The sequence below is a fragment of the Eptatretus burgeri genome, chromosome 13, assembly GCF_056783735.1.
Source record: "Eptatretus burgeri isolate ZD-2024b chromosome 13, Ebu_testis_v1, whole genome shotgun sequence".
In the NCBI taxonomy this organism is placed as follows: Eukaryota; Metazoa; Chordata; class Myxini; order Myxiniformes; family Myxinidae; genus Eptatretus; species Eptatretus burgeri.
This window is the reverse complement of record NC_140973.1, coordinates 25,615,590-25,638,620: the sequence shown is the minus strand read 5'-3', so window position 1 is coordinate 25,638,620 and position 23,031 is coordinate 25,615,590. Positions and strand designations below refer to the sequence as shown.

General features: G+C 46.3%; 1 protein-coding gene across 4 annotated transcripts in view; it reads right to left on the bottom strand.

Moving 5' to 3' along the window:
* SLC25A15 (solute carrier family 25 member 15) overlaps window positions 1-23,031 on the bottom strand; it is a 50,727-nt gene that overhangs the window by 24,744 nt on the left and 2,952 nt on the right. For 3 of the 4 annotated variants that reach the window (XM_085851771.1, XM_085851772.1, XM_085851769.1), the window contains exons 2-5: window positions 20,605-20,687; window positions 12,888-13,146; window positions 10,212-10,355; window positions 3,391-3,563 (exon numbers count right to left, since the gene is read on the bottom strand). In XM_085851771.1, the coding sequence (XP_085707897.1) occupies window positions 3,391-3,563; window positions 10,212-10,355; window positions 12,888-13,146; window positions 20,605-20,659 (631 nt within the window). In that variant the 5' untranslated portion in view covers window positions 20,660-20,687. Of the gene's footprint in view, window positions 1-3,390; window positions 3,564-10,211; window positions 10,356-12,887; window positions 13,147-20,604; window positions 20,688-22,550 lie in introns of all 4 variants that reach the window. The other variant, XM_085851770.1, reaches the window with a different exon arrangement.

Here is a 23,031-nt window from a genome sequence, read left to right as displayed (position 1 = left end):
TTTTCATAAGTCGGCATACGCTGGCTAAATCGTCAAGGTGTGACAGCGCCTTAATGAATCTGACTCGGTGTCCACCAATAGTTAAGAGTTGGGCTTGGGATCCTAGGATCCTGAGTTCAAATCCCACTCAGGCGGTTTCCCACGAAGTGAGGCGGTTTCCGGCCCAAGCTGGTGGGCCACGTGAGGGGTCGGGGCCAATTGGAACTCCCGATTCAGATGATGACGTTACGATTCGGGGTGGCCCCTCCCCCCCCCCCCCGAGCTGCAAATCCTGTAAAGGCCGGAGAAGTCCCTCCGTCTCCCTCTTGCTTTTTGAGTTTATCCGCCTCTCTCGCCTCGCCTCGTCGACACCGCCACGACCCGCCTCCTGCTGCCCGGACTCCGCCTCCTCATCTCCGCCCACACGACGTCGATACCACCCGCCTACCTGGTCCCACCTACTACTCCGTCCTCGCACTCTGGACTCCGCCCCTTCTTGACTCAAGCTCCTCCTTTACGGTGCCCAATTCCTGGTTCTAAACTCCCTCTTCAACGGGTTTTCTGTGTCTGTGTGTGTCCTGGCACCTGTCTGCCGAAGTAAGACTGCAGAAGAAAGTTATTATTATTGTTATTAATTTCGCGTTAAGTCTGCTCTGTGTCCCCTTCTGTAAGTTGCCTGTTTATTTGCTGCACCACACCTCTCTTCCCTATCTCTGCACAACACACCCCAATAAATCTTCACTGTACCACATATCTTTCCTCGCCCGCTGTTAATAAATTATCATTTGGAATGTTGCCAGCTCGTCTTTGTGGTTTCTTTCATTGATCCAGCATGGTCCGAATCCTACTTTACCCAGGACTTTATTACCAACGATCCATTCCTTTTATCTGGTACGTCCTTGGCAGTGTCGCTCGGCTGCATCCGATCCGGAAAAGTGATCCGATGTGGTAGAGTGATCCGGTTCAGACAAGGCATACCGAGGGCGTGTTCCCCGGTAATTAAATCACGTGATTAATTAGGTAACCCGATTAACCCATAGACGGGAGGACCCGGTTAAGTCACACGGTTGAGTTATTGGCGTCCATGGTCGGTTAAGCGACCCACCGCATCACGGAATTATCCGTTTGCGATGGCCTACAATTCCGGGGAGTCTGCTGGGGACAGAGATAGCTTCCCCCACCGAGTGGTCTTCTCACCCGATCCCCCGGCCCGCAACAATATTGATGAGCCCGTGAACTGAACAGGATGCTGGCAGCTTCCCTTTAATGAGGAAAAATGTAAGGTCATTCATTATGGAAGAAGGAATCAGTTTACATGTTCCATGGGCAAGGGGAGTGAAAGCAGGGAAATCATGTCAGTAAGGGAGGAGGAGGACTTCGGGGTGCTCATTGGGGTTCAATCCAAGCTTATCCCTAAGTTGCCATATTGCAGATCCCTAAGTTGCCATAAGAAAGCCAACTGGAGGCTCGGAGTGATTCGAAGATCTTTTTAATCATCTATCTATAATTCCAGCAATCCCTGTGTGTGTTTCTGTCTGTCTGTGACCGCCGTTTCTCGACAACTGCCGGCCCGATCTGATTGAAACTTGCCAGGAATATTGCCAGGCCTCAACAGATGTGCCTTTCGAGGTTTGATGTCAATCGGACGAGCGGTTCCCAAGTTACGGCCATTTTATTGTTTTTTTCTGTGTTGAAAAGGTTTATATATGGCAGCTGAAGTGTAGTTCCACCTTATCATGCCATTTTTTCTCAGAATAATGATAACAGCATATTAATAATATTAATAATAATAATATTAGCACAATAATTGACAGTACACAATAATTGAATAAAAAGAATAACGTGATACAATGTCTGTCAACCAATAACGACCTATATATAGTCTGTCAACCAGACAGGACACGGTGCTATGACGTCACGAATGACGTCACAATGCTTCCTCTTCGGATTGAAACTTGCCAGGAATATTGCCGGGGACCGTGGATGTGCCTTTTCGAGGTTTGATATTAATCGGACAAGCGGTTCCCAAGTTACGGCCATTTATCTGTCGACCAATGACAAGACACGGTGCTATGAAATCACGAATGACGTCACAATTAATGTTTATTTATTTATTTTTTCACGATTGATGGTCCGATCTGATTGAAACTTGCCAGGAATATTGCTGGGGACCCGCTGATGTGCCTTTTCAAGGTTTGATATTAAATCGGACAAGCGGTTCCCAAGTTACCGCCATTCATCTGTCGACCAATGACAAGACACGGTGCTATGACATCACGAATGACGTCACAATTAATGTTTATTTATTTATTTATTGTTATTATTTTTTTGCACGATTGACGGTCCGATCTGATTGAAACTTGCCAGGAATATTGCTGGGGACCGCTGATGTGCCTTTTCAAGGTTTGATATTAGGTTTGAGAGAGGGGTGAGAGAGAGGAGCGAGAGAGGAGGGGGGGAGAGAGGGGGGCGAGAGAGGGGAGGGAGAGAGGGGAGGGAGAGAGGGGAGGGAGAGAGGGGAGGGAGAGAGGGGAGGGAGAGAGGGGAGGGAGAGAGGGGAGGGAGAGAGGGGAGGGAGAGGGGAGGGAGAGAGGGAGGGAGAGAGTGGGGTGAGAGAGAGGGGGCATCACAATTCAAGAGAGGGGGAAAGAGGCGGGGGTGAGAGAGGGGGTGAGAGTGGAGGCGAGAGAGGAGGGGGTGAGAGTGGGGGCGAGAGAGGAGGGGGTGAGAGTGGGGGCGAGAGAGGAGGGGGGAGAGAGGAGGGACGAGACTATGGGGGAGCGAGAGAGAGGGGGCGTCACAATTCTTCTTCTTCTTTGTTTGATATGACGTCACAATTGACGCTGGGGACCTGAGTATGTTTCCCAGGTGTTTCCCAAGTTATGGCCATTTATGATACGGTTGGTCGGATCTAATTGAAAAAATGCCCCAATCCAGTCGTCGTTTACAAGAGCGAAGGAACGAATCTGCACATACTGCCATGCCTCACCCACGGGAGAGGATACTGGCACGAGAGAGGGGGAGAGAGGAGGGAGGGGGAGAGGAGGGGGCGAGAGAGGTGGGTAGGGGGTGAGAGGTGGGGGGGGGTGAAAAATGCCCCAATCCAGTCGTCGTTTACGCACCTACGGGCCCGCACCTACAGGCCCGCACTAGTCTTTCATAATTGCAGCTTTCTACCAACGTGTAAACTATTTTATCGTTAATCCAATCGTAACAATGGTTCAAAAAAAAGCTGTCACCTTCATATCCAGCTCATGATTCTAAATTTTCATCTCTCTTGCATTACGTTTGTCCCAAATAGTTAAAAGGCCAACGAGTATTCATGGCCTGCACTTTTAATCATTACAAAACAGTCTTCAACTATCAATGCAATTAATCTAACCAAGGTGTGCGAGGAAGTAACAATCTCACCTAAATCATCCTTTGTTTTACCAGCAGGTGTGAGCAGTGATTTGGTAAACTCATTCCCCCAAAAGAAAAAGAAGTATCCAGGAATGTCTCGTATCCAAGTAGTAGTCATTCCATGAAAGAAACCACGCACTCCTTCCATCTGGAGCACTGCTCGCATCACCGCAGAGGCCGTACTGTCGGAGGACACCTTGCTGTTAAAATCAAATGAGATATCGAATATAGGACACGTGGATGATTCTGCTTGGCTCTTCCAATGCTAACTCGACCGGATAGATTGTTTTGAGTCCCTCTGTTGTAACTGTTAATTTTTACATTATTAATATGTTGCGATGATTGCTCTCTTCGAGTGTCCCATTCCCACGTCTCTGCTCTAACTTTCTCCCCACACCTTAAAACTGTCCTTGAACCCTTTGAACCCTGAGCTCCTTTGACTTTCGGCTCTCCCACCCTGGGCTTCCTGCAGAAAAATAAAACCGCTTGGGTATGTGGAGGTTTGAATTGCAGCTGGTTTAACAGCTGCAAGGGTTCAAAGGGTTAAATTTTGTACATTTTTTGTGTTAATTGTCACCTACATCCCTTCTTCAGAAACTGTTGTGTTTATTGTTTGCATTCCACAGGGTCTATATCCTTCTCTTCCATCCCTTACCCCCTCCAAATAAATTTTTAAAATACAGTATGATTAAAAAAAAAAAAGATTTGAACATTTCCCTTCGCCTCCATCCTTCCCTTTCTTACTCATTCCCTTTTTCATTCTTTGTATGTTTCTCTGTAATTAAGAATGATCACTCCAACTCAATATATGCTTTTCTAATTCCCATCTCACCTCCTGTTCCCTTCCCTGTTCCACTATCCCACTCCCTTTGTTCCCCTTACCAGTTTCTTTTTGCCATTTATTGTCAACAGCAAAATCCAAATGTTAGATAAATCATAAAAATTATGGCACTGTTTGGTAATGTACATTTAAAAGTCAACCTTTACCACCATTGCAGAAATGTTTGGAATAATGTCCAAGAATGTGGGCCACATAAATGCAAACCAGGTCTCAAACAGATCAGTCAAGACACACATTGCATGATGAAGGTTTGTTTCCACCCAGGCAATGACCTACACTGAATTGACAGACATAGATCTTGTCCTGATGGTGGTGTTGCTCTTTATGTTCACAACAACTTTCCCCATAGTCTCCGACCCCATCATCACTTTGGAGTATTTATATTAACATCTTTCCCAAACATCCTCTTGGTTACGAGTATGGTCAACTGTCACCCCAGTTTCAACAATTCCATCCCTGAAGTCAGGTCAGGTCAGGTATGGGAGCATGTGCCGGAGCAGCGCATTGCTAAGTCCACTTTCCGCCAGTACTCCAGGGGCCTCCGTCTGGCCATCCCCCAGGCAGATGTCTGGCCATCTCCCAGGCAGATGTCTGGCCAATCCCCATCTCCTTGAGATGCCGATCAACCTGCTGCAACCACGAGGCACGTGGTCGGCCCATTGGCCTCCTCCACTCACGAGACTCCCTCGCTGAGAGAATCTGGTGAGCAGGATCAGCGTCAGGAAAATTTAGCTCTCATACGTGCCTCGACAAGGTATACAAAAAAAAAACAAAAGAAAACGAGCCACATGTCCATGCAGCCACAGCTGATGCTCACGTCTATGCAGGTAACAAATCTCATCCGAGTCTCTCTCAGCAACGGCTCGTTGGACACAAAATCCAACCAGCGATAGCCAAGGATTCTCCGAAGAGACCTGGTACCAAAGGAATAAAGTCTCAGTTCCTTGGTCAGAGTCCAAGTCTCACATCCACAGAGCAAGACTGGAAGCACCAACGACCTGAAGACTCGGACTTTCGTCCTCCCGCACAGGTACCGGCAGCGCCACACCCCATGATCCAGTGAATCCATGACTCCCAGGCCCGACCCAGACGTATATTGACCTCTGACTCACAGCCAGCAGAGACATGAATATCACTGCCAAGGTAAGTGAATCTCTCCATGACCTCAACATCCTTGCCACAAACAGGTACAGACAGGATAGCAGACTCAATGATGTCACTGAAAGCCTGGATCTTGGTTTTCACCCAGGAAACCCGCAATTCCAAGGGCTCAGACTCCTCATTCAGCACCTTGAGGGCTCCCAAAAGGATATCTAGAGTCTCCACAAAGATGATTGCACCATCTGCGAAATCAAGGTCAGAGATCTTAACATTCCCAAATGATGCACCACAGCTTGATCTCTCTAACATCCTCCCCAGAAACCAGTCCATACAAGTGCTGAAAAGTGTGGGGGCCAGTACACACCGCTGACCAACTCCAGTAACAACTGGAAATAAGTCAGAGATAGTATCACAAAATCGCACAGCACACTCAGCACCAGAGTGGAGTTCAGGCATCAGATCAATCAGTTTTGGTGGCACCCCACAAAGACCAAGAATCCTCCAGAGGGCATCCCGATTAACTGAATCAAACGCTTTACAGAGATCAACATAGGCGGCAAGCAGCCCCTGCCAAAACTCTCGTCTGCGTTCGGTGAGGACACGAAGAGCACGGATACGGTCAATCGTTTACCTCTTTGGTGTAAAGCCTGACTGCTCTGGGTGCTGGTGCTCAAGCAGATGGTGGAGAACCTTATCAGGAATTATCTGAGCAAAGACCTAGCCCAGCACTGAAAGCAGCGTCACGCCTCGGTAGTTGTTGCAGACCTAGCAATCACCCCTCCCTTTCCAGAAAGGGACAACAAGGCCCCTCTTCTAGTCAGTTGGGATGATGCCTGTGTTCCAGGTAGAGCACAGAACTGCATGCAACGACACGAGTACAGCATTTCCACCACCCTTGAGAAGTTCAACATGGATGCCAGAGATACCTGGAGCTTTACCCCATTTCAACCGGTTCACCGCAGCCTATGTTTCCACAAATGAAGGTGGAGCACATTTGATTGGAGGGTCAGCAATAGGGATAGTAACACCCCTGGCATCAAATTCAACAGCTGGTGGATCAGCCGCTCAAAGTAACCGGCTCAGCAGGCCTTCACTTCGGAATCCTCTGTCAAGAGAACACCACCCTCTGGTGATCTGGTCTAACTGCAGCACAACGAGGGATGGGCTTGGAGGAAAGCAATGTGCGAATTGCTCTGAAAGCAGGATGAGAATCACTTGACCACAGGTGATGCTCTATCCTCTCAGAGATTCCTCGCACATAGGCCTCCTTGTCCACCTTTAGTGCACATACAGTTTTACGCCTCAGCTTCCTGAACAGCTCATTCAGCCTCAATGGTATCCAGTGTCCCTTGAGAGACAAAATTCTTCTTTGCCCAACGTTAAGTTCCAAGACATCTACCGGCAACATCAAGACCGGTGGTCTTTAAGGAACTCCACAACTCTTCAGGATCCCCCAAATCTCCACTCAGCCTGTTCAGAAATTCCTCAGCTACCCTCTCATCCTTGAGCTTGCCAACATCCAGCCTCGGCTGGGATGGTACCATTCTCCTGGATTTAAGCTACAACTTCAGAGTTGCTACAACAAGCATGTGGTCAGTGGTGAGGAACTGAGCACTCCGGTAGATCCTGCAATCCTGGATCATCCTCCAGCGACCATCAACGAGCACATGGTCAATCTCCTTTGCCACACCACTAGTGTTGGAATACCAAGTCCAGCGATGAGCCTGTGGCGATGAAACCATGAACTGGCCACCCTAAGTCCATGACTTCTTGCAACTTCAAGGAACTTCATGCTATTCTGGTTCACAGTTTCAGACCCATGGGGACCAACACACGTCTCATACCCATCCCTATCAGTTCCAGTCGATGCATTGAAATCCCCCAAGACTAGAAGGGTATCTCGCATGGGGCACTGATTAACCACAGACTCGAGCGTGGCATATAATGCGTCCTTCACGGTGAGATCACGAGCCTCAGTCGGAGCATATCCAGAGACTAGAGAAATGACACCCAAGGAGTGATGAATCCTTCGTCTCATAATACGCTCGTTGACCGGTGTTACCTCAATTATCATTGGAGTCAGCTGATTGGACACAGCTACAGCAACCCCTTGGGAATGGTAACCCTCAGAGCGACCAATCCAATAGTAGGTGTAACCACCCGCCATGATCTTGCCGTAATCCGGTCCCCGAACCTCAGAGTGCTGCAATACCGATGTCCAAACATTTGAGCTCAGATGATAACAGAGACAGGTTATTATCATCTCTTAGGGATTGGACATTCCAGGCACTCACTTGAAGTGCCTGAAAACCAGGCCGCCAAAGATCCTGAACATGCCTGAGGTTAGCTCAAGGAGTCCGCCTTCTGGTGGACGACACCTCAACACCACCTCGACAAACACTACCGCAATCTGACCCAGGAAGGTTACCCAGTGGTTTCCCTCCTATCACCAAAGATTGTGGAACCCGAAGGCTTTGCCATAATCCCGTCATCTGGTGGGCTGCCCTGCGAAGGGCAGTTATACAGGAGTACTCGCACAGAGTGGGTTTTCAGATTTTTTTTAATGCCTTTTGTAAGTTTTGCGGAATGAAGGGTTTTACGCTGGCCGGAGTGCAAATCCTGCCAAGAACTTCCGAATAAAAGTAAACCAACTGCAGGAGAACGTCCGCAGACACAGTTGGGCACGAGATTTGGATGGCTGTTGGCTCACAAAGAGCTCCTCCGCCCTTTGACAGGTTTTGTTTTTCATCCTGCTGGGTGTCCATATCATACACCCTCTTCATGAAGAAACTTGGTGGGGGAGACGATTTCGTCACCGTCAACCCGATCATGGAACAGATTAGTGCAGGTTTACATGGTACCTGTAAATAAGTCACAGATCTAATATGACCTGACAGCGTCAGGCTCTTTTATCAGTCATGGATTATATACTGTCCTCCCAGCCAAGCTCTTTCTAATCTGTCGACTTCAATTGCTGCCATGCCAGTTAGCTGGGAATCAGGCCTCAGACTACAGTCCATGGTATGGCATTGCAGCCAAGGTCATTTGCAAAAAAGCTTCCCTTATTCAATCTGTCTCTTTTCCTACTCGCATCTCTCCAAATGGTAGTCATTCTTTCTAAGATTTCATCATGTAAAACTTTCCCTCAAGCCTGTCCGAGTCCTTGTCCGCTTTTTTGTCTCCTTGGCAGTTTTCACACAGCTGCCAAGGTTCCAATATGTATGGCAGTTTTGCAAGGCAGATTGGGCAGGTCTGAAATCTGCTATCTCCTGAACTGACTCGTTCATCATCTCATCAATTCATGATATCAACAGTTCCTGGATTTATTTGCTCAACAAACTGCCCATCCCCCTTCATCGGTTCATCCCTTCACATCTCCATCATTTTGATTTGACATCCCAACCCTGGTGCACTAAGGCATGTAGAAAGTCAATCATGAAAAAGCCACTTGCGGTTTCCACCAGGAAGCAAAACACAACAGATTGGAAGCTAAAGTCCTTCTGCGTAGCCTGGCGTTCTGCAGCAGGTGGATTTCTTCACCACCAGGATTGAGAAGTTCCGAGTCAATATTGATACCTCCTCTGCTACTGAACCGGACGGAAATGGCACTGTAATATTCAATGTGTTCTTTGGCTTTATCCTGCACTCTTTCGTCAACTCCAGGTCATTTTCAGATTGTCTCGTGTCTTCATCTTGGAAAGTTGCTCTCATCACCTCTATTTATATAAAAAAAACACAACTTTCAAAGTCCACTTAACGACATATCAGTCAGCCTTTTCCCCATCTTAAGCAAAGTGTTTGCAATTACGATAGCAACCGACTTCAGATATCATTCTATTCTCGAGCTTTCTAATCTCTTCACCCCCGAGTCTTCCACGATGGACATAATGCTTCTTCTAACCCAACAATGGATGCATTAAACCTGAAATGACCGATCAGGGCCATCTCTCGAGCCTTAGATACCATCTGGCTTCCAGGCTTACTTTCCAAGCTGTCTGCCAATTTTATTCAGAGGGGCCTCACTGAATAGTTTTCCGATTTACACTGCAAGTGGAAACAACAGGCTGCTATTCATGGCATTCTGTCCCATGATCTTCCGAGAGAGAGGCTGGTGTCCTGCAAGGCAGTATTATAGGACCAACTTCATTCTTGGTTTACATCAACTACCTCTCCACTTCACTGGAAAATCCTCTGTGCCATTTTGCTGAATGTAGAGAGAACAGTACATCCCAGGCTGCTGAACAAGCAGGCTGCTGTGGCGTACACTTCTACAGATATGAAAAAGATCTGGGCAGCTATCCGGAACACATTTAAAAGCAGGAAAATGCCATGCTCTTACTCTGTACCTCTATAAGGATCACCTCTTGAACCTCCTAGTATACTCCTCTGGCAAACAGTTAGAAGAGGCGCAGTCCGTGGAGATCCTTTGTCTTTGTCAAGACCTATAGTAGAGAGACTACATTTCAAAACTGACCTCCAAGGCTGGCCAATCTTCCATAAAACCAAGTTCATCATGAGCTGGTCAGAGCTCATTATAGTGAACATAGCCTTCATCAGAAGTATCATGGAGTCTGAGCCCCGATTACAGATATCCGGTTTGGAAAGTTTACAGATCGATTAGACCCACAGTGTCAAAGAAAACCTTTCGGGCAATGCCATGGCTGGTGGTTGAGTCGACACCCAGCCAGCTCGTACAGGGGGAAGTTGAAGTCACCACTAATTAACAACAGAGAATTGTGATGGATGGTTACAAGTTGCTATAAGTTGGTTGAAACATTGGTATGGTATATATGGTGTTGAAAGAAGAAGACGAAAAAAAAAAAAGTTAAAGAGAAAAATCCACGATGACATGCCATTTACCATGTGAGCTGCTCCAGAGGTGACTTACCAGTCACTTACTTTAATGGCAGACTTGCCAGCAGCATGCATCTCACGTGTTGCTTGCATGCGGCACTTTATCAGCTCTAGTGGACAGATAACAATCGAAGAAAACCAGGCCGCCAAAGATCCTGAATATGCCATCTGCATGTCACTAATAAAAACAAAGGCCAGGGTGAAAATGCAATTTAAATAAATTAAGAAGCTTCCACACTATACAACAAGTATCAATAAAACCTGAAAACTGCTTGACAACAAATATTTTTTAGAACTCATTGGACGTAACCATTGATACATGCATTGGATAGAACCAAGTGTACAACAAAATTGAGAGTTCATAAAACACCTTACTCCACGCAGTCTTGAGAAAAAGGACAGGGGAAGAGTCTTTTTTAAACTTTTGCTTTGCTTTTCCAAGCACGATCTATGTTTCGTTTGGTTCCGTGAACCTTGCATTACAGGCGTGATAGTAACCATACAAAGCCAATGAGTCAAACGGTACAGTCCAGAGCTGACGATGCTCCGCTGAAGATGTGTTTTTTGTTGCCATTGCAGTACTGATAAACAAAAGGTTTTTGAAAGTGCCAACAAGGTGATTTGTGTTCTACAATATTCAAGTGTAAGATTCATTTGAAATAAAAGAAGGATTTTGTAGAGGTTGCAGAAATTGTTTTTTTCAGAAGCATCATCAACTGCCATTGATGCGACGTCTTTTACACCACCTCATTTAATACATTACATTAGTTCTCTGTGCCTGTTATTTAAGACATCCTTAAACAGCACGTTTCTTTTTGGAATGATTTTCAATATTGCTTGACTGGCAGACAGGCAGATGGACTAAAAAAAAATCATCTCACTCCTCTCTGCACACGTGTGATCGGGACAAATTCAGAGCCAAAGTACTGCTGAACTGCAGGTTCATTTTCCGATTTGTGTTCAAAATACAAAATTCAATTGAAATCGAGTTGTTCCTCGATCAAAAAATGATGCCTGGAGAGAGACAGATAGATAGAAGGTAACCAATTACTTAATCCCGCTTTTTACTTTGCGTGCACGGGGTAATTACAAGTGGGTATGTACAAGGAACCTCCACCGACACAGGAATTCAAGAACACAGAATGCAACATGAACTGTATACAGTGTGGTAAGTAAGTTTCGAAAGAGACCACCAAAAATGACGAGAAAACAGGATGGAAATCAGTTTTTTTATGTTTGTGATTGTCGATAGACTTATTTCTCCTCTTGATGACAAAATGAAGGTGGGAAAGCAAAGGACTGGCAAACAAAAAGGAGAGGAAAAAAAAATAACACACTGGAGTAGTTGGATTTGTGAAGATACCAACTACTTCAGAAAGAAATGGAGTTGTGGGGACTGGTGTTTCCGAGACAGCTATGCTTCGATAAAGTGCAGTTGCACCAGACTCAGAGAAGATTGGTCAGACCATGGAATGTGAAGATCTCTCGAAGGATGAGGCTGCAGAGACAATTTTTTGATTTCTATACAAGAGCAGAGCTCGCAGCAGAGTTAGTTAAAAGAAGGCAGAAAGGGGGAAAACGTGACAATGGGAATGCATAACAGTTGATACATGCAAGGGAATGAATAAACAAGTAAAAAAACAGAATGAGGGGAGGAGGAAACGGCAACCTACAAGAGGGTTAAGTAGTGCTAACAAGCGTAGAAAGGATTGCCGACAAGGATGAGGAGTGATACGAGATGTTGTTTCACCACCAGCTTCAAGCCCTGGAAGAGTGAGATTGAACAAACTCAGACAAGCGGTTCCACAAACGGAAGAAAAGAGGAACAAATGAGTTGAGGTGTGCAGTAAATCTGGATTTTCAAAGTTTTGAAAGAACATGTGCATCCTGGAGTTTATAGGGAGGGTTGGAGTTCTGAAAGAAGAGAGGTACAGCTTGATTAGAAGGGCAGGAAAAACAGAGAGGCCTCTAACCTGTCTGAAGTAAGGGAAATGGCGTTATGCTTCAGCCTATTCAAGGGAGATTCCAATAATGTTGAAAGCTTTGGATTCTGCAGAATAGAAGAGAGGCAGATGTGATGATTAGTGGGGCAGATAACAGCAATTTTGAGAGGAATCGTGCAAATGATACAAGCATCAAATTTGGCACATTTGTTCTCCAGGGGATTCTAATCAAATCTGACTGATTGGCCATTTGAAAATCCAAATTTTTCAAAATTTGGATTTTCAAATGGCCAATTGGGCAGATTTGATCAGAAAGCCCTGCAGAACAGAAATGCCAAATTTGATGCTTGTGTCATAATTTGCATGATTTTTCTACTATCTACGACACTAGATGGGGTCCCAAGCCATAGGGGAGAGCTGTCGAGTTAATGGAATCCCTTTAGCTGCTCACTCAGGAAGCCATACTGCAGATAGAAAACAATGCTACCAAGAAACCACTGCATACTTTTTTTTTTTAGATGATCCAAAACACACAGAACATTCAGTCACAGACACTTGAACCCAGCACCACAATAAGCAGAGTGAAAACAACGTGCAAATCGAGCAAGGGATTCAAATGCCGGAGGTATGAGAAAGGGTGTGAAAAAAAAATACCATAAGCTTCAAATCATGGAAGCATAACATTGCACTATAAGATACCATAAAGAAAACACTCTTGGTAGGCAGAAACTTTAATAAATGACAGTTTGGAGATTAAAGGAACCTACTTCAATCGGGTGTCATTGTTTGTCTGGCAAGCCAACCGAACAAGGCGCTGACAGAGACCGTATGACAAAAAAAGCATGGCATTCTCAGAAATGTTTGCCATCAGTGCAGGCATGCTCCCACGATAAAGGCCTTGGATTCCTTCTTTCTTGAATGTCTGTGCCATGCATTTCAGGAAGGTGCGGTAGAGGGATGGGAACGTCTGCATTTTCACTTTCACCGTATCGAAGGGTTGTCCACTATACACGCATGCAACACCACCTGCCAACCCAAAGAGCAAAGGAAGCATGTTAAAAATAAAATTCAACAAAGTATATCGATTGTCAGAATTGTGAATTCTGGCTGTTTGTGGATAATGGCACAAAGTTAACCTCCATGGGAATCAAAAGTGAGGTGGTATTGAACAATAGCCCTTTGTTAGAGAGAGAAAAAAAGCCTGTTTTATTTGGATGAAGGGTGTACCCTCCAAACCTCATGGTGCACCAATTTTCAATGGCAGGTGACACACTGTGATCAGCTTTCAGTTCAAAAAGATCCATCATTTCAGTACTGAGTTCATCTGATTAAAGTTCATTAACCTTAGCAGCAAAGTCTCAGTGGACTAGACTATCAACAGAGTGATCTCTAATCTTATTCAATAAATAGCAACAGTCTCCGACAGAGAAGGAGGTTGGAAGTGTTGTGTGTGCAGGAGACCAAATGGAAAGGAGACAGGGCGAGGAGGTTGGTATGAGGATACAAGCTGTGACACGTGGGTGAGGATGGAAGGAGTAATAGTGTGAGAACAAGTGTTATGTTTGTGGGGGTAGATGGAGGAATTCCATAGTAAAGATAGGATTGTATATGCATGGTCCGTGGACGAGTAGGAGACATCTCAATGTAATTCAAGTGGGGAAAATTGTGAGCTTAAGTTTGTTATGTGTCACCACACGAGGGGTGGTGTTGTGCGAACTCGGTAGGGTCGAAGACTAGTTTCTCCCAGTATGTGATTGCCCCCTGTGACATTTTCATACGTTTTTACATTTACAAGGCTGGCCATAAAGAACCACGTTTTCACAACAACAATAATCGGCAGGCTAAATCCCACCTCCCAAGAAACATAACCGGCAGGCCACGCCCTGGGAGATTGATGATTGGTCGGGGTGACATCAGAGATGAGGAGGTTCTGGAGAGGAGGACAGTTGGAAGATAATAGTCAGCCCCTTTGGTCTCCTCTCGGCACGACGGGAAAGCTGCCGGATTCTCATTATCTCGGCAGCCTTGACAGTGGCCTTGGTGTATGATCAAGGAAAAAAGCGGCACCATTTGGTGTGTGAAGGACCAGAAACTGTACGGCGGTTTGTGGGTTCCTGGTGTTGAAGACCGTCTGCATGAATTACGTGACATACATGGCCACGGAGAGCGACTTGGCGCCATTTTGGTATGTTTTCCATGCGCTGGCTACGCGGTTCACCGAACACCAGGCTCCAAAAGGACATCTCTGGACACAAAGCTGAATGCCGACATAAAAGGGGGGATTTATTTTTATTTTTTATCTTTCCCCTTGTCCGTTTTTGTGACTGAGTGGAGACGTCTCAAATTAGGATTTTGTTTACCTCACTTTTCATTCCCTCCCGCATTGAATTATTTTCATCAACACCCTTTTGATTTGTGTTTATAAAAATCATTATTGCCAAATTTCTTTGTGTTTGTTTATTCATTGTGGGTTCGAGGATAAACCCGTGTGCTTCCATTCTGGTAAAGCACCTTCCCTGCTTCCATCCCGCGCGTGTCGTAACCGCCAAAAATTTCGGCTGTTCGCCTCCGTGATAAAACCGTTTGGCTATCCTTCCAGACTGGTGTTAATCAGCCTGAACATGGCAATAGTATCGGACGAGATCAGCAAGCAGGTGGTCAGAGTGGAAAGATGGGAGGGATGGATATTTATGGCATGGGTGGTGGTACAGAGGCAAATGGTGTGTATTGTGTCGGTATATGGGTGACAAATGGGAAGGACTGGGATGGAGAAACAGGAGTTCAGGGTCGCACTGGGGAGGATGATGAGAATGGTTGAGCTGGACGTGATGCTGTGCATTGCGGGGGACTCCAATGTGCATGTGGGAATAGCGGAGCAGGGTGAAGAGGAATAATATCAACAGAGTCATAATGTTTTGGTAAATTTGGTGGGGGAATGAGGAATAGAGGGTCACAAGCTGATGGAGCTGGTGGTGAGGAATGGAATGACCATAGCCGGTTCATTCTTTCAAAAGAGGGAAAGCCACAAGATTACCTGTAGAAGTGGACATCATAGAACAGAACTGGATTTGGTGGTGGTAATGAAGTGTCAGTTGTGGATGGTTAAGGGTTGTAAGGCAGTGGCGGGAGAGCATGTTACCACCCAGCACAAGCCTGTAGTGTTTGTGTTATGGATGGAGAAAAGGAGGGAGGTTAAGAGCAGGGGTGAGAAGATTATTAGGTGGGGGAAGTGTAGGGGAACCGTCGTTGTTGAGGCCTAAGTCACATTTGCTCTACGGCGAGGATACGGCGGCCGTACGCCCTCTGAATTGACAGAAACGTGCGGTGGCCGCAGAGCTTCTGCGGTGGCCTCAGGGTGGCCCTACGCCGTTTGGCTATATTTTACAGGCCGTAAGGTCGCCGTGGAATTATAACGTGGAGTTATAACTTCTTTCATTTCTACGTTCGCCGTAGCAATTTGACAAGCCGAAACAAAAGAAATGGAAAAAAAAAAATTAACCCATTCGTTACCGTCCGTCTGGCCACACGTTTGCCTTGGGGCCCCCTGTGGTCGCCTTGTGGGCACCTTGAGGCTACCTTGCGTCTGCCTTGAAAATTCTATGGCCGCCGCAGGGCCCCCTTAAGGTCACCGTGCGACATCAAATCAAAGACCGTACGGCAACCCCGCGTTTTCGGTCTCCACAATTTCTAAGACCTAAGGCCAAAGTCATATTTGCTCTAAGGCGGCCGTACGCCCTCTGAATTGACAAACGTGCAGCGGCCGCAGAGTTTCTGAGGTGGCCTCAGGGTGGCCCTACGCCGTTTGGCTATATTTTACAGGCCGTAAGGTCGCCGTAGAATTATAACGTGGAGTTATAACTTTTTTTCATTTCTACGTTCGCCGTAGCAATTTGGCAAGCTGAAAAAAAAAAACTGGTAAAAAAAAAAATTAACCCATTCGTTACCGTCCGTCTGGCCGCACGTTCGCCTTGGGGCCCCCCTGCGGTCCCCCTATGGTTGCCTTGCGGGCACCTTGCGTCAGCCTTGAAAATTATATGGCCGCCGCAGGAACGCCCTAAGGTCACCGTGCGACATCAAATCAAAGACCGTACGGCAACCCCACGTTTTTGGTCTCCACAATTTATAAATACGCCGTGCGGCTCCCCGAAAAATAAAAACATGTGACTGCTACATTGTGACCGTGGAAATACTGCGGCCACCGTATAATTGCTAGTGGCCGTAGATTTTGGAGACCCCACGGCCGCCGTGGCAAATGTGACTTAGGCCTGAGTACAAGGAAAGGTTGAGGGCTAAGTATGAGCAACTTAACGAAGAATCAGAAGGTTTGGAGGAGGAGTGGAAGTAGCACAGAGGTGTACAGGGGAATTGCAGAATTTTGTGTGGAAGGACGTCAGGAAAGGGTGCATCGTCTCGGGATAGAAACCAGGTATGGTGGATGGAGGATGTAGTGAAGGCAGTTGGTGAAAAAAAAGGATTGATAGAGGATAAAGAAGATCAAGGATAGGGGGAGGCATCCAGATGTGGGGTTGCTGCACCTGGATGGGCAGAAGAAGAAAGCAGCAAGGAGAGCTGTGGATAAGGTGAGGAATGATATGGAAGAGAGGTGTACAACAAGTTAGAAGAGGAGGGTGGGAGGAAAATGATGTATAAATTGGCTCATGACAGGGATGAGGATGGTAAGGCATGGAGGGAGTGGGGGAGGGGGCAGCGATTAAGGATGGTGGCAGAAGGCTAGTGACAGCAAGTGGGGCAGTACTGAAGGTGTCGGAAGGATATTTCAAAGTGCTTTTGAACCGGGAAGGGAGCAATTTGTCAGTTGGACGAAGAGGCTGTTGAATATATCTTTGAGAGTGGGTTTGATTCCGGGGGAGTGGAGGACAGGGTTAATTGCGCTGATATCGAAGGGGAAGGGTGATGTTAAAGTTCTGGGGAAGTACAGGGGCATTACGCTCCTAAGTCATGTAATGAAGATGCTGGAGAGGACTCTGGACAGGAGGATAAGGAAGAGGGTGGAGATGGAAATAGGAGAAGAGCAGCAGGGGTTTAGAAAGGGTAGGGGGCGATGGATGGGATGTTTGTGCCAAGACAGCTTGTGGAGAAGAGGTTGGAGGTGCAAGGTGAGATGGCATTACGATTTGTGGACCTGGAGAAGGCTGACAACACTGTCCCGAGAGAGGTGGTGATGGTGACACCGAGATGGATGGGAGTGCCAGAAGCAGAAGTTAGGTTGGTGGAAGGCATGTACAAGGGAACAAAGGTAATAGTTTTGGTTGGTCCTGAGATGTCTGAGGAGTTCAGCATGAACATTGGTTTGAGGCAGGGAAGCACTTTCAGCCCATTCATGTTTATCATGGTGATGCAGCTGGTAAGCAGGAAGGTGAGCTTGAGGAGTGGTATGGGGAGGATGCTGAATCCGGATGATCTGGCTGTTATGGTGGAGAGTGGGTGGGAGATGCAGGAAGTGCTGGGGAAGTGGAAGGGGGCATTTGGGAAGCATGGGTTGATGATGAGTATGGAGAAGACTGAGGTGATGTGGGTGAGGCAGAAGAGAAAAATAAATGAATCTCAGGTTGGAGGGGAAGGAGATCAAGCAGGGAAATAGGTTTGAGTATCTGGGAGGAATAGTGTGACTGGGGATGGTAAATCTGAGGTAGAGGTGCGGAGGATGATTCAGGTGGGTGCAACTGCTTGGAGAAGTGTAGGGAATAATGGCAGACAGAAAGATATCAAGTGAATTGAAAGGGAATGTTCTGATGTCGTGTGTAATGCCGGCCTACCATTACGGTCTGGAGATGGTGGTACTGACAGAGAGACATCAACAGAGGCTGCAGGTTTGCAAGAACAACTGGGTCAGGAGGATTGCAGGAGTGAAGAGAGTGAATAGGAGGATGGATGAACTGAGGGAGGAGACTGGTGTGCAGATGAGCTGGACGGGGAGGTTGGTGAAATGCTGGCAGAGATGGGCCGGACACTTGGTGTGGATGGGGGGAAGAGAGAACGGCAAAGAGAGCGGATTGGTTGAGGGAGCAAGGTAGGAGGAAAAGTTGTAGACCGTGGTTGAGATGGCAGGATTATGTTTGGTGGGATATCCGTAAGGTTGGGGTGGTTGGAGAGTGGAGAGTTTGCTGAGGACAGAGGGAGGTGGAGGAGTATTGTGGTCAAAGCAGGGCAGAAGTGTGGTGCTCTCGGACCTCACCCCTAACAAAGGGAAGGGGAGGAGGAGGAGAAGAAGAAGACTTGAAATTTCAACAAAATTTGCATATTGGGTCACTGAATTGGTTCACCAATCAAAAGCTGGAAGCGTATTGTTTTGAGGTTCACATGTCAAGGTCGCAGCAACTGATATCGCAAGTATTGGTCTACGACCGCTTGTTACTTACGAAATCTAAAGATTTCGTAAGTATATTTATCACTTCCGTCCTCTGTTTGTGTGTTTGTTTGTAGGCACGATAACTCGAGAACGGAAGAAGGGGAATTGCAATGTCAAATTACACCACGTGATTCAAGAGGGTGATGGCTAGCGCTGATTAGATTTTGGTCAAAATCGGTCAAAGGTCAAGGTCACAGTGAGGTCAAACATCCAAAACATGATAACGTGAGAAAAGTTACCACAGGTATTGTTGACGGAGCGTGAGTTTGGAAGATCTAGGTATGTTCGGCGGAATTTGTGTGTCAATTCGTCGAGTTATGGCTGTTTTAAAAATCTCAGTGTTATAAAATAATATTTAATAATTCCGTAAATTCCTGTGGAGAAATGGAGTATTTTTGCTTCGGTCGACGTTACGAGTTCGTTTTAAATTCGATTTTAATTTTGTCTTCGGTTTTTGCGATCGCTTAGGACGCTTTACACTCGGTTGTCGAAATTCTGGTAAAAATCGGATGTTTTGGAGACGTTTTAAGATTGTATAAAAATATTTCACCCGCAGCGTCAAGGCTCGTCACGTGGCGAGGTTTTGCGTGTGCGTGCTGACGTCATCGCGCTCGCCCCGGCGTCCTTTCAAGTTGGGGGGGGGGCGTCAAGTGTGACCTTTACGTTACGTTAATCCGCGGTAACTCGAGAACGGAAGAAGCTACCAATGTCAAATTACACCATGTGATTCAGGAGGGTGATGGCTAGCACTGATTATATTTTGGTCAAAATCGGTCAAAGGTCAAGGTCACAGTGAGGTCAAACATTCGATTTTTGATGGTTTGGTACAGAATCATCGTAGAAACTTCTGGTTTGCGTCCCTACCTTCTCTAGAGACAGCTTTTATTAGAAAAGGTCAGAAATCAAGTTGACAATTTCGTAAGTACCAGTCTATGACTGCTTGTTTGTTTGTCTGTCTGTCGAGGCCAAAACTTCTTTTTTTTTTTTAACCATTTGAGCTTTTTTCATTACATTTTCAACAAACCTTTATTGTGAGAGTATGGAAAAGACGAATTAATAAAATATATATATATTTTTTTAGCTATTGTTTTCAACAAATTTAGTTTGAGTGCAAAGTGACCATGGACAGGCTTTGCATTCCAGTTCATCACTGCGACAGTGGCTTTCCCACAAGAATCAGGCTCGACTCCCATATCCACTCCAAACGTTGTTATTACTCGCCAGGAAAATCAACAGAATCATAATCAAACAGACAGGCTGAGGTGATTAAATCCTTACCATAATTCATTGAATGGTGTGTTTTTGCGTGTTTGTCAGGTTACTCCTCCTGCAGTTCTGGCCCGATTACATCCAGACTTGCTACATAGCATCAGCATGACCTCAATCAGTCAATAGGGGTGTTTTTATCTTTGCCAGTGGTCTTGGGGGAGGGGAAGAGGGATGCAAATCCGCGATGGAAATGTGCATCATGTAGCGCCGCCTCCAGGTGGGTGTATTCCTGTCCCCATGTTTTCCAGGGCAGTAAAGCGTTTTGAATTACGCAGCGAGAGGTATTTTGAATTAGAGGTTTGAATAAGGATAACAACATAATCCCCCCTGGCCGCTTCTGTAGGGAACGGGTGCTTCTAGTTTAAATAATCTGTTGATATTTCAAAATACAAGTACAGTATATATTAGTAAAACTCACTTCTTCTTCTTGCATACGGCAGCTTGGCTGCCAGGTAGCATTTTGTTGGGGCACGACTATGCTGCTGATGTTGTGCACCTATACCAGTGGACTGGTACTCATTTTGCTTACCTCAGAGTCAACCCCACCTGGTGTTAATTCAGCAGCCAACGGGGCTCAAACTCAGGACCTTCAGATCCCAAGCCAGCCACCCTACCCGCTAAGCCAACACCAGGCTTAATGAACTTCACTTAGTAGGCATGACTATGATAACGAATTGTCTGTGGAATGTGCATCTTCAGCTTAAACGTAAGACACATCATTCCATCATTATCTGGTGGAATGTAAAAAAAAAAAATACCAATTCCCAAAATAAAAAAGATATGTCAACGTGATCCGAAATCAGTAAACAAATGAGATGTTAGGAATGGGCCTTGAAGTTTCAAACCTGCAGTGCCTGACATGATGTCCACAATTGCTTCAACGGCAGGACTCAGTTGCATGTTGATTTCAGAACAGCACGATAATTTGCTGAGAAAACACACGAAGAAAAAGGAATAATCAAGAAATAAGAAAGCCATTTTTATATTGCTGTTATATCCAACTGCTTTATCATCTACCAGCAACTTACTTATTTTGTTTTTAAATCAATGTTGCTTGAAGTACTCAAAATAAAACAAGGATGACCGCACTGTGGTCACAACCTGCGACAAAGAATATATATGTTCTTCGCCTCCTCTGTCCACTCTACCTCCTCATCCTTGCTGTTGAAGGTATTATACAATTAATCTCTGAGGGTCTTCATGATTTGCTGATCAATCAATCATGATCTTCATCATCAATCACGAGTCTGGTTTAGGTCCTGAGCTCAAAACAATTCCCCTTACCCCCATCCTGTGAGGAGGAGGAGGGGTGGGATGGGGAGAGCAGGGATGGTAAAGGAAAAGGGTATCATGCTCCCGTAGGGAGCGGGTGTTTCGAGCATCTAAAATTAGCCAAAAATACCTGTAAACATCCTCAAAACATCCCCTGTAACGCCCCATCATGTTTGGAAATACACACCCAGGTGGACGTGGTGACCTATCGTTCACGCTTTTAGCTTACTGTACATTTATTTGAAGTCGAACAAATAAATTGCACACAAAAGTTGATGCGGAAAACTTTCCAAAAGGACACATAAATTGAGCAGACGAACTTTCGCCAAGTGGTGGTATGGTTTTAATCACAAGTGAAGCACATTTTACTCAGTTGTGCAAGACGTAACAAAAGACGCATGCGGACCGCATCGTGAGTTACAAATCCAATGAAAATTAACAAAATCGGATGATTTTAACAAAATTACCGCAGGAATGGCTTTCGGGAGGCGTGTACTGTGTGTGCTGACGGGCTTGATTAATCTTCACTAAAAAAATATTAGACATGTGATAGGATTTTTCAGGGTCCCTCATCGTGAATAACACTCAACCCCAACAAAGTCAAATGGAAATATGACGCAACAAACCCAGGCAGTGTATAATCAGCAGAGGCCTGCAAGAAAACCAAGATGGCAGCCATATTATTTTGTTTGGGTGCCATGGAGGGTAGAATAAAGTGACACATGTGGGGGGGGGGGGGGGTGGGTCTGGCAACTGTCCCACCAATGAGTACAGATTTCAAAAACTGACCCCCCCAACAAGAATCATTACAACAGCAACAATAACCATGCAGACCTGCCACACTTCGCATGTTAAAGTTTCATCCATTCATGTGCAATGCATGACAGCCTGGACAGCATGTCAGTTCCCAATTCAAATTAGCAGGAGAAGACTTTGGTGGGTTTAAGCTGTAATTAATGAGTGCAAGCTCCAGTATGCAACAATATTTTCAAAGTCGGCGACTTGGTGTCAATATTTTATACATGCATGCATGACGGTCGCTGCGTTCCAGATAACTCTGGTCTGAGTTCAACGCGTCGCGAAACGACGACAGCCAGTCGCCCCCGTAATTGCGGACATCATGCTGATCACGTGACCAGAAGTGTGTCAAATTGGCGGTCGTGCAAATTCCTTCCAAAGTCTTTTTTTTCCAGACGAACCAGTCAGAATGCCACCATATTCGAGTTACTACATTAAGCCAGGGTAGGGATGTTAAACTGCTGAAGTCATGCCGATCAAGTGACCAGAAGTATGTCAAAATTACGGGCTTGGTGAATGTTTGGGAAAATCACGCAAATTCCTTCAAAAACCTTCCTCTCCAGACCCACAAGTCAGAATGCCACCAAATTTGGATTACAACATTAGGCCAGGGCCCAGATAAGCTACAGGTCCAATGGTCCTATTTCAGGTGCCATGGTTGGCACATGGGTAGTGGTAATGTATTATTAAGTGCAATTGTATGAGAGATCGGGCCGGTTACCTGGCCGCCCTGGTGGCGACTCGATGGTCTTTGGGCCGGTGGTTTCTGGTGTCTCTGCTCGGTCCCTGTGGTGTAAACGCGCCAGTCGCTTGAGCGGCTTGCTCGGTTCCCCTCGGCCGTCCGGCCTTCACTGTGGCCTGGTCGGTCAGGCCTAGCCGACGACGCGCTGGAGGAGTGAACGGGTCTTTCGCTCGACCGCTTCAGGGTCGGTTTGCCCGGACCGCCGAGCTCCGAGTGGCTCCCTTGGTTGCGCCGGCAAACCTTCCAGCGAACTGCGGACTTGACGGGCTCCAACTCTAACTGACGGGCTCCAAGACTTGACAGCTAACAGCCGAATGTCCCACTCGCCAACTCCTCCACTCCTGTCGGTGTCCCAACGCGGCTTTTTATAGCCCCAAGGGGAGGGGCCGCTGTGGACTTCGCCACCCAAAATCGGCGCATTCCCCCTTTTCACCTTTGAACCTTCACCCAGGCTGGATCC